The sequence below is a fragment of the Solea senegalensis genome, linkage group LG21 (assembly GCF_019176455.1).
Source record: "Solea senegalensis isolate Sse05_10M linkage group LG21, IFAPA_SoseM_1, whole genome shotgun sequence".
Lineage (NCBI taxonomy): Eukaryota > Metazoa > Chordata > Actinopteri > Pleuronectiformes > Soleidae > Solea > Solea senegalensis.
Genome location: NC_058040.1, coordinates 11,917,226 through 11,929,519, shown reverse-complemented (window position 1 = coordinate 11,929,519; position 12,294 = coordinate 11,917,226). Strand labels below are relative to the sequence as shown.

General features: G+C 39.9%; 2 protein-coding genes across 5 annotated transcripts in view; both read right to left on the bottom strand.

Moving 5' to 3' along the window:
* LOC122758004 (rab GTPase-activating protein 1) overlaps positions 1-12,294 on the bottom strand; it is a 58,292-nt gene that overhangs the window by 21,377 nt on the left and 24,621 nt on the right. The gene's annotated exons all lie outside the window — the stretch shown is intronic.
* LOC122758005 (probable G-protein coupled receptor 21) lies at positions 2,934-9,289 on the bottom strand. The gene has a single exon (XM_044011785.1). The coding sequence runs from the start codon at positions 8,427-8,429 to the stop codon at positions 7,188-7,190; it is 1,242 nt and encodes a 413-aa protein (XP_043867720.1). The 5' UTR covers positions 8,430-9,289; the 3' UTR covers positions 2,934-7,187.

The window sequence follows — 12,294 nt, the reverse complement described above, 5'->3', positions numbered from 1 at the left end:
TTATTGATGACCAATGTATTTGGAACAAGTTGCTTATAAATAAATGATGTTTCTCTACAATACTGCGGCCATTACATGGAAATTCACCTTAAAGAGGTCTTTACATACAGGTGCACCTTTAAAAACAAAACAACTGTTGATGTGTGATGGACTGAAAGTGGCAGGCTCAAGGGATTTTGATAACAGAATTGTGCTTTTAAAAAAAAACATCTTAAGGGACAACTTCCTAATGGCTATATCCAGCGTGAGAAGGTCAAATATGAAGTATGGAGCAGAATCTCAAAGGAATCTTTCGATCACTTGAAGAAATCTATCCCACAAATAACAGAACCCTACCTTGGGTTTAATAAGTCTAGTAAGTGGATGTAAAGAGGAGAATAAAGAAAAAATAGGTATTCATATAACTTTTACACCTGAAATCGATCTTGGCATATTCTGTTTTGTCGCCTGGTGGTGGGACTCTGCTCACAATCCGTGCATAACAAGTCGATAATGAAGCAATCAACAGAAGCAAAGAGGAACTGCCATTTAGTCAGCAGTACATCACAATAAAGCTTTATCAGGTTGATGTTAAAGGATCCGGTTAATATGAGATTTATCTGATCCATGTTGGAAAAATGCCTCCAACATAAACTGGCGAGTCAGGAAGCATTGTTCAAACGCACTTCAGGCAAAACATTAAACACACCATCAAGATCCCTGGTTAATGTAAATTTAAAATCTCTCACGTTCACCATGTTGCTAATTTTACCTTTTTGGCCTCTCTGTTTTACATGGAGCCTCTCCCTCCCTCTCCCGCTCCCGTTTCCCAAGGTTACCGTTTCCAACTTCCACAGAGGAAGAGAGTGGAACAAAAATAATGCAAGTATAAGAAGAAATGCAGGAAGAAAGAAAAACTAAAAACAAAGCAAACAAATGGAGAACAGAGACCAATAACAGCAGTCTTTTTTTAAGTCCATTCCACAACTTCCACCACACCCAGTTAAGTCGTGGTTACAGCCAACATTACAAGATGTCCGGGGAGGTTTGAATAATACTAATTGTGAAAGAGTGGCTTTAAAGGTTTGTTCTCAGCTAATTTAGCTTTGAAAGCATACGATATTTAAATGCTTCAATCAATATAAGAATCGAACTTCTGTGGAGATACTTGCAAATACAAATTTAATTTCTAATACTTTATGTAATCAAGCTGAAGTTTTAAAGGCACCACAGCAATCTGCTGGGGGGGGGGGCATTACAGTCGCACTACAGTCTCTCAGTGAATGATAAGCATCCATGTTTATAAAAGCACCACTTAGCCATACTTATCTGGAGTGCTGAGAGCATGTACAAAGACCTCTGACATAATGGCCAATTAGCTTCCTCTCTCTCTCTCTCTCCCTCTCTCTCTCTCTGTCTGTCTGTTCATTTGAAGAGAGTTTTGGAATTAGGATTGCGTGAGTGGAGAGTGAAAACAAACGCCACGGCAGGAGACTTGAAGTGTGAGGCAATGTGAGACAAAGAAAGACAAAAGGAGAGAAGGGGGAAATAGGCCGCTAAGAGGATTGTGCCTCAATGGAAACTGTGCTAAAAAAGGCAACAATGTGACTACAATACAGTGTAGCTTCCACTCTGGTGGCCTTTAAAGATGTCTATACAGGGTTTGCTTTACCGAGTCATTAAAACAAATTATGAAGCCACCGCTCTTTGCTGCTTAATCCACTTCTTCCCCGTCCATCTGCTGCAAAAACTTAGAAGGAACAGTCGCTTTCTCGTTGCAAGTTCATTAAGAGAATCCATTCTTACATTTTCAACATATGATGTGATATTTAATCATCTAGTGCATCTATTCTATTTTTCAATCTCTACATTTATGTCCTCAATTAATTAACGAAGAAAACTGCATTAAAAACAGCAATAAACATGTATTCATTTTTCAAAGACTTCTCTTACATGTCACGCTGGTTCATATTAGTACAGCAGAAATCCAAAAGCCTCTGTGAACTTAATGAGAGTCAATAAGAGACAAAACATCACATTGCATGTGTGTGTGTACGAATACATGTATGCAAACATGTTCCTAAAGCTGGGAATTAAGTACCAGAGCAGGGTTTCCGTGGGAAGGCTGAGTCACTACCCCTTCTATTGTTTATGTCCCCCCATTTTCTCTGACTCAACACAATAGCTGACATGTCACTCTGTTATTCTTTCTCTGCTCCTAAAGGACCCTGCTGAGATACCATGAGAACATTGAGCTGATATTTATCAGGCCTGATACAAAGCTTGTCCCTTATCCCAAATAATAAGGAACAACCCACAAACTAATATTAAGTTCAGAGATCCTTTTTGATTTTACCTTTAGAATACCCGTAACCTAAGCATAGCAGTGTTTCCCAACCATGACATCGGCAACCATTAAATCTTAGTTGCCTGTCTCGTGCCCCACCATTTTGTGCCAACACTAAAATGGCTTGCTTTTTTTTCTCCTGCTATTATTTGCCAGAGCCCACTTTCAGTTCCCACTGGCAGCTCTTGCCAGCATGTAAATCCAGCAGACCGACCCATTTGCACAAATATGGTGCTGATGAATTACGTTCCAGCTGCACGTTAACGCACACGCTACAATTTATTTTTATCTGTAACAATTAACATGAGGCATTTAAGATTTGACAAATGACGGCCGAGTGTGTGTGTGAATGCGATTCAGACTGTAAGAGAGGGCCATTTCTTTTCTTATCAAGTGCGCGACTTGATCTCCAGCCAAGAGCCTTTACTAAATATAACTGTCTGCTTTTGTCTAAACTTTAAGTTTAAGTTTTCAGATTTAGTCCAGAGGTGTTTGCTAATGACATTTAACCATGCTGTTCATGCATATAGAAATTGACTTTGAAAGATCCACTTGCACATGTATTCACTGTCACATGACTGGAAAAATAATTATTACAAGATTAGGATTCTTAAAATAACAGTACATTTATTTGCCTGGTACACATACACAACATGTACAACTGCAAAATAGCCATATAGGTTTGTAACCTACATAGCATTATCCAATGATAGGCGTCTTATTGGTCACAGGGATTCATTTTCAATAAATGCAAAATTTGAGGTTTCACCATTAAGCATATCCCAATTAGAGCTGCAACTAGGGATTACTTTATAATCAATTAATATGACAATTATCTCCTTGAATAAATGATTAGTTGTTTGGTCAATACAACGTAAAGAAAAATGTTGGTTCGTTGTTTACCAAACCTTCAAAATGATTCAGTGTTAATCATTTCTTTGGTACAGCAAAGAAACCAAAAACATATCCAGTTCAAAAGATGAAACATCAGACAGCTTGTTTTAGTTATTTAAATGAAAATTTAGTAATCAATTGCAGCACTAATCTCAACACTGTCCATCAATGACAGCAGCCATCTTGCAAAAACCTTGGCCTTAAATGGTCGTGGTATCAAACAGAAAAGCAGTTTCAGTGTGGGAAAATCCTAAACTGCAGAATCAGCCCCAGCTGACACACCTGCAACTTTTGTTTGATTCAACACTCAAGGTCTACTGTGATAATAACCTGTGACTCACAGCAGATGGGTTAACAGTCAGCCATTATTCAGAATCTTGTGCGGTCTTATCTGATTCTTATAAAAATAAATTAAAACAAAGAGGGAAAAAAAAAAATCCAGCACAGAGTAGACAACAGATAAGAAAATACAGTGTAAGCATGTGTGCACCATCAGAGTGACGCTGTAGGACATAACAGCAAACCAGTACTTTTTTTTGCAGTTGATTACTTAACATGAACAGTGTATTTGTGATAAGTTGCCGTGGCTTAAAATTGATTTTTTATAGTTTATCATAAATAAGGCCCCAATTACATTTATCAATGTAATTTGTTTTGCTGTCTGGAGGAAATCCAAAGACCATTAATATACTTCTGTTTACAGAGAGTCACATCATCAGTACGTGACTTCATTAGCCACATTAGGACTACACTTGTTCCCAAGGCAAACACATCTGGCTAGTCCCAGTCGAGAGAGTGGTAATGCACCAGAGCATGTCCGTCAACCACAGACGACGCAAAAACAAAAGCGAAATATACGATCAGCAAGCCACCATTATTATTTATGTATCAATAAAGAATGATAAAGAACAATATTAGGACTCTGATACTCAGAAATATAAATTTCCCCACCTTCACCATTACTATAAAACTGCCTTTGTGAGATTCACTCAGCAATTGCTGCACAATAAAAATTAACTTTCTTTCTCATTGCAGAAGGCTGCATTTCCTTGCCTTCATACTACCTATTTGCTTTAACCTTATCCAGCATGGCAGTACACCTCAACACAGCCACTACCACAGTGTCTTTCCCTTGAGAACATGAGAGCCAATTGTCTTCTCACAGGGAAAAAAACAAAGCAGAATGTGAGCATGTGGGTGTTTTTTTCTGTCATGGGCCACGTTTGGGGACAAATGGCGACAACTGAAACTGGGGCAATGTTTTAGGTCAGTATTTTAGTCAGGCAAGATAAGGCAGGCAGTGGTTATGTTTAGGTCTCGGAGAAATGAATGCAAGCCTATAAAAAATCCTCTAAGGTGACCTATGACAACATGTGTGTATTGTTCAAATTTTCTAAGACAAGAAATCCTACACTCTTCTCAGAAATAATATATTTTTCTTTTTACCTGAAACAAATACTTATAAATTGTATGGTTAGAATACTTAGTGGAAGGAAACTATCAAAGTAAAATATGATAATTTTACCATTTATCTTTTTTTTTTATCATTTAGCATGCGGCTAAACCTTGCAATATTCGTCAATGCACTCAAAACTAAGACGAGAAGTAGTTTTACAAAAATACATTTGTGTGGTTTGACAACAAGACATTCACTATGCCACTTCTGTACAAGCAATGTGATCAAAGCAAGATAAAAATGATAATATTTGGCAATGCTTCACAGATGTCATGAAAACATTTCATGTCAACATGTGAATCTGTCTCACATCACAATAAATCACAATCACAACACAAAGTATACTCAAGGCAAGTAGTGCTAAAAAACATTGGAAAGTGACAGTTTTGTTAGCACCCTTGCAATATCTTCAAAAGTCCAATTCAGCCAGTGATCACATCCTACCATAACTGCACACACACCTTTAAACACATGGACAAATACAAAGAACTGTTTCAGTCACATGTTTGCTCCTGGTTATTTTCAGTTTTACAGATGAAGGAAAAACAACAATTACAAATCCTTAACCTTTCAAAAAGCTGCTTTAACAGTCACATTTCTGAAAGACGTGACACAACAAAAGTGGTTCAGGTCACTCTGTGCTGAATGTGGAATTAACAGACAGCTAATTCCACACAGGCCAGCTAATTAAACTTTTTCTTCTCTTTACATGCACACCATTGTCAGTCTGTGTCAATCACTTTAAAAACAGTCCCGTCCATAAACCAAGCCCTCTCTGGCTGTTGAAGGAAAACACTTTCCCCAACAGGTCATTTTCATTTGCATATCAAGGCAACAATATATCACAAATACAGAGAAACAGTCACATTCATGCACACAAGGCATCACTGAGCCAACACAGTGGAGAGGACAATCTACACAAACTTTGTTTTAACCTAAATTGTCATATATTAAGATATTTAGAAAAAATATAATATATAATCCAAGTATCTGTTGAACTTTCATTAGTTAATTAGATGTGGTATATAAAGCTAGAACATGTGCACCCAAATAAACACCGACTGAAATGAGCCGCCATGGGTCAAAGTAGAAATAATATTTTACAACGTTTGAATTAATGATCCAGTACACATCATTTTGTCAATATCAAGGTGGAAAAAACGTCTACAAAACTACACATGGGACCAAGATGCTGGAAAACAGACGCACATACGTGCAAGCGGACCCGTGCACAGTTGAAGGGTCAGTCGCTCTTCATGGTGCTGCACAGAGGTTAGCCTGCTGGCAGGATGAATAGGCTATTTGTGTGTTCTGTCAATGTGGAATCCTCCTGTGCTCATGTGTTCATGTGTTTGTGTGTGCGCAGATGCACTCGTACCCCAAACTCAGGCACAATAATGTAGTCACAACAGAGCGTACACCTTGATATTTTAATTGTATGCAACAGAGTGAAAAATATAGAATTTCAACAATTCAACAACACATTTAAGACTACTCGTTACAATGTGCCTCTCTGCCACTCCCAAAGACAAAGAGTAGCCATTTACGCTTAGCATTTTTACCATTATTCAAAAACCTTATCAGTAAATAAAGGCCAATGATGTACCAAAAACCTGTGTATAATAGGTGTAAAAATACATCCTTTTTTGCTTTTGCTTTGCCTTGGACACAATAATGAAGGGCTACATAATCTAAACAACAAAGGTGCAATGAAACCAACAAGATTTCTTTAAAAAAAAATCATGTGGTTAGAAATTCACTAAAAAGTTCACTGTAAATTTGATTGTAGTAAGATAAACAGTCGTACACCGAAGCAGTCAAAGAATCTCATGTCACTTTTGTAAAAAAAAAAAAAAAAACGACAACAAAAAAACAGCAGGCATTTCTTATTTCTTTCTTTTCTTTTTCACTTCCAGCATGTAGACGCTGAGAGAAAATTAGTAAAACAGTTCGACATTGGCAGTTTACTTCAGCGCTACATTGCTAAAACACAGGAATCAACCGTTCCGTTTGTGTGAATACTTCCTCTTTTTTTGCACTCAATGTATACCATGCTGACAAATACTGGTGATGGCACCACATACAGCTTTTTGGAAGTTTTCTTGTAACGTTTCTTGGTCTGGCAAAATCAAATAAATACTCACTAAGTCACTTCCCATAAATAAAAATTCATAGAGCACATTACAGTCTCCTTCACCACAGATTTAAAGACACTGTTTTGTCGTTCCATCTCTCACACATGTCCGTTTACCAGCATGCCATGACCATTTTAAAACACTTCTGTGGGCTATTTGAGCATTTTTGTCCTTCAGTCCCTTGGTCTTGACCGTTCTCGGTTTTAACCAACAGCGGCATATTCAGAGAGAGCATGTCTGTGTAACGGCAGTGCCACACTGGCATCACTTTCCATATCTTCACAGCATGTTTCAGCTAAGCAGAGAAGACATTTCACAACAGATATACATCAGGAATCTTTTCAGAAAGTTCACATGCCAATTTGGCACAAAAGCATCACACATGACATGTTGTGCCAATTCCAATATCCTTATAGCCATATCCATATCCTGGCCCAGCACAACCCTTTTCTACAGAGCCAACAAAAGTCTTTTTGGTGTTCTCAACCACAAAGCCACTGCCACTGCTCTGTAAACAGAAGGAGCAGAGGCGCTTCAGGCCTTTCCTGAATGCAGAATTGGAGAGACTGTAGATGAGACAGTTACAGAAGCTGTTGCTGATGGCCAGCCATGTGGTGAGGAACGATGCAGCAGGGTGGTGATAGATCCCTCCACTCTCCAGCAGAAAATAAAGAATGTAAGGCAACCAAAGGATATAAAACACACTGGTAATGCGGAACAGTACCATAGCATATCGCTTGTCTGGGTATGCTGATGAGGAAGACTGATATTGTGGTTGGTGGTTTTCAAGTTTCTGTGATTGTGCCGAGTGGGGCAACTGCTCTTGCTCTGCCACGCTGTTGTCCTTGATCCCAGATCCTACCGTCAATCCTGGGCCCTGTAGCTGTTGGGGTCGGTAACGAGCGTGGCGCTCGCTAATCTCCCGTGTGTGTTGTCGGCAGATCTTGAAGATATTGGCATAGGTAAAGCAGACAGTAAGTGCAGCTGGGGCATAGAGCAGTGCAACAATAAAGGTCGTAAATGCCGGACTAGTCCTCCACTGAACTGCACACCACTCCACCACGTCGCCATGATAACCAGGTTTACCCCACCCAAGGAAAGAGGGGAGAAATATGAGAGCAGAATACAACCATATAAGGAGGATGCAGCAGCGGACTCGACAAGGAGTTACTAGGGACGCATAAGACAGAGGTCGAGTGATGGCAATGTAGCGATCAACGCTTACACATGCCAACGACACCATTGAAACGGACTTCAAAACAGACACCATGTACCCGAACACCTGGCAAGTTAGTCTTGGATCCAGGCCCTGCAAGTGATGGAGGAGGGACAGGGATGGGAAGAGGCAGCTGACCCCCACCAGCAAGTCAGCATAGGCCATAGTCTGAATGAAAGCACTGGTGGTGTGCTGGCTAAGCAAGGGGGCACAGTGAAACACAAAAATAACCACCAGGTTACCAAAAATAATGAGAACAGTGAGGAGAAGTATAATAGAGACTTCAAGGAGGCAGGTTGTGAAAATTTGGGAGTAGCCTATCTCAAGTAGGCAAAAGGGAGCAGACGCATTTGAGGGTTCAGTATAGCTCAGGTTCAGTGGATCCAGGGATGAATTCATCATCTTGGGGAGGAGAGCGTGTCCAAGGGCCCCTTTCAAGGGTACAATGAACCCTAGAATCCACTTTATCAATTTCTTCCTTCAGCTTTTTGCACTCAGTTCAAAAGAAAGACTCCATATTGCAGTTCCATGATGAGACTGCTTCAATTTGCTTTTCCAAGTGACGCAAAACGTAGAGCTGGAGATACGATCTTGTTATATCTTTAGTGCCAGCAGTTTTGTTTTTTAATCAAAGATGAAAAGAGGTTAAAACACAACAAGAAGTGTGTATTTTCCTCTTCTTTTTCCTTGTAGAACAGTCTTCCCAGTTGAAGGCACAAAAAAGGAAAACAACTGAGAAAAATGTGACTTTGTTTAAAGGAATTCCAGTCCAATCTATGCTTGAAATGCCTCCGCTCCCTATAAAGTCAAAGATGTCTTCAACATCTGCTGCAGCTGCCCAACGCACATACTGAAGCTGCCTTTTATCTGTCTGTAGTCCAGAATCACAAACACAGCCTCCGGTGCAAAGACATTACGATGTTATGTGCTGCGTACATAAATTCAGGGGAGGAGCCATTAAGCGTAATATATCCTTATAATTCTGTTGGGTAAACTCCAGAACGGTCCAGCTTGTCTTCTTTTTTTGTTGACCCTTTATCCTCTTTTCATCACTCTTCCATGTCCACTTGTCTCAATCGCCGTCTGGTCCTTTCGCTGAGATATCACAGTTGACTGTTCACTGCTGCAAACTGAGAGGATGAAGGCAGTGCACAGGATACTGATGTTTAAAACATCCACACACAAACACACCCCAGCTGTTATTTCTATCCACAAGAGCAGCAGCAACTATGTCTGGAGTGGAAATGAGGTGGGCAGGCATACTGATGCTGGGAGAACCCCTCCCTCCCACCCATGTACATTAATTCTTCGTGCTCCCTCTCTCTTTATCTCTCTCTCTCTCTCTCTCTCTCTTTCTCTCTTGCTCTGCCCCTCGCTCTACAGAAACAGCACAGTAGCACAGAAGCCCCTCCCCTCCCCTGTGGGCCCAACCAATGATCAACTGCAAGGGCATGAAGCTGCCTCCTTCCCCCACCCTCTAGATTCCTCTGTGTTTGTGTGTGTGTGTGTGTGTGTGTGTGTGTGTGCGCGCACGAGCACGAGCACGAGCACAAGTCACACTATTTTCTTATAATTACCCTAGATTCGCAAATAGTGTTTCACACTGTTAAAATTAGCAACACTCTTTTTAGTTTTTTTAGCTCAAATTGGCCTGTGACTGCTCTCTGTCTCTAGAAATGTTGAGCTGTAAGAATTCTGACATTAAGTTATTGGTAGAGGTGAAAAAAATAAGTGTATGTCTGGGTAAATTTATGCTGATTAACTTGTGTCCTCTGAAAGAGCAATAGAGTATACACAGTTACATTATACACACTTAAAAAAAGAAATCAAAGTGTAACTAAACCCTCTTCCGAACACGTTAATCCGACTAAAATCAAGCTAGTCTTAATCGGACTAACAAACCTGGATAATGTGATTCATAGTCAGATTACCCCTGCATGTACACGCTGAGTCAGACTGGAGTCTGACTTCTGGAGTTCTGCGTACGCACCAAAATTTCCTCTTTGGATCCGGAAGTAGGAGATGATGTATAAACTGCATTAATGCTGCCAGAAAAGAACAAACAACACAAGCTCTTGCTCTTGATTTTGCATGCAAAAGCAAATGCTGCACCTCCCCTTCACAAGGGATTTTTTTGTTAATTTACTGTGCCCAGGTAGCATAACCTCATCACATATATATGTATCAACCACACAACAATATCACAAGCCAGGCATCTGACTCAATTGCTTAAAAAGGTATTTTTGGATCATATCATTAACATTTAGTTTAATGGTTTATGTCATCTTAACGCCTTTCCATCTGAAGACTGCAGAGTTTCGTGTCGTGAATCATGATACGAGACTTACGAGAATATAACCCCACAGCCACACACTATCATGCATCTTTCTCCAATCCAGACATACTCCCATACTGTCAAACACCTCCTATGCCCCCACACAAGGAGATAAAAATAGATGACAGTATAATGAAAAGGACTGGATGAAGAAGAGTTGGATGTGGAAGAGGGTTAAAGGTAAGGCAGGGAGGTGAGAGGAGTGAGAGGACGAAGACATGGAGTAGAGAAATAAATAAAAGATCACAAGAACAAAACAGAAAGAAAAGCTGAGAATGGGAAGAAGGAGAGTGTGATGTACTATCACCTGGTTGCCAGGCTGAGCAACACACACACAGTCCTGTTAGATGTTCAACTTGTGCTTCCACACATTCTGGCAACCTCTCAGAGAGAGGGGCCTGCAGTAGGTGACACACACACTGACAGTGCCTGCGGAGCTTGAGTGGTTGTAAGCAAAGGGAAAAGGTTGATGATTACAATTGTCATAAACGTATACGCCTGTTTAGAAAACCATACAACACTGGTAAATGTAATGACTTTGCAGGCATCCCTGTAGTTATTATACTTGTGAATATCACAATAGCAATCAATGACCAATGTTACATAAATAATAATAATACAGCTACATACATATTTTTGCTCATTAACGAAGCTCATCTATATTTATATAGATGAGCTATATATTAGACAGTTCACATGCAGCTCCCACACGTGCTGACTATAAATTATTTGATGATTACTAATCCCCACCATGTACCACCAACCAGCTGGTGGCTCATAATCCAGATAAATCTTTGTTTATATAAACATAAAAAAGTGTTGGCTTTTGTATCGGCATCAGCTGATGTTCGATGTGGGGATCTTGAGAATCAGAGAAATACATAGCAGGACTGGAAATTATAAAAATTCTAAGAAGTGGACTGTAAAAAAAGATTTTCATCCCTACAGTGCTGATATGTATCTCTGCATGATGAGCCTTGAGCTAAAGGATAGCAAGACAAGGCGAGGGGTGGTGAGGCTTTGGGTAGAAGACACAAAATCCATTGAAAAATGCCTGATCACATTTAACTGCAAAAATAACAAGAATTCTTTAAACTTACTGTCTGGGCCTTCTGGCATTCATTATGTACTTTTTTGATATGGGAAATTGGCTTTAAAGCCGGATAAAGCACATGTGAATGAATTTTTTTGTTTCCTCCAGAAGACGTCGGCCATGTATAAAACAACAGGACAGAGAAGCAAGTGACATACTAGTCTGTCACACAAAAACATGAGATAAGGAGACACACTAAGATGACAGGAGAGGACACAGAGGCAGAGAGCCTTGACAGACCTAGAAAGAAGTCGGTGAGAGTCAGAGTCACATGTAGACAAATACAAAATGACTACAAGAAAGACAGACAGGTCGTAATGTGGGTCAGACCGACAGACAGACAGGTAGTTATGAGAGCTTGTTTTTCTCTCCACAGGAGGCTGGAGCAGTGGGTCTAACTCAGGGGACCAGGCCTGAAATTAGCCGCATGTGTCATGTCTAAGCCTGACAAAATACTAACAAAGCTTTCTAGCAGTAAAACATTGGTTTTGTTTATCACATCATTACCTTTACATTGACATAGTCGAATAAATATGACCATTTTAAGCTTCATTCAATTACACATGTCACGTGGACCCATGTTGATAATGTTGATAATATGGTGAGAACTTTATTATTATACCGAAAACAGAGGAACAGCATTCTTGATTAATTTGCCCTAAATGTACATGTTGTCCACATACTGTATCTTTACAGAGTATGTCCCAGCCACTGAACCACTGAGCCTCTGAACATTTGCTACTCAGCCAGTAAAAACAAACATGATTCCAGCAAAACAAACAAATAAACCCATGAAGGCACTCAAAGAGCACAAACCTCTGCCAAGGAAGCTCAGTTTC

Excerpts from the sequence above, each read along its gene's own strand:
- LOC122758005 (XM_044011785.1), bottom strand. The coding sequence starts at position 8,429 with ATGATGAATTCATCCCTGGATCCACTGAACCTGAGCTATACTGAACCC.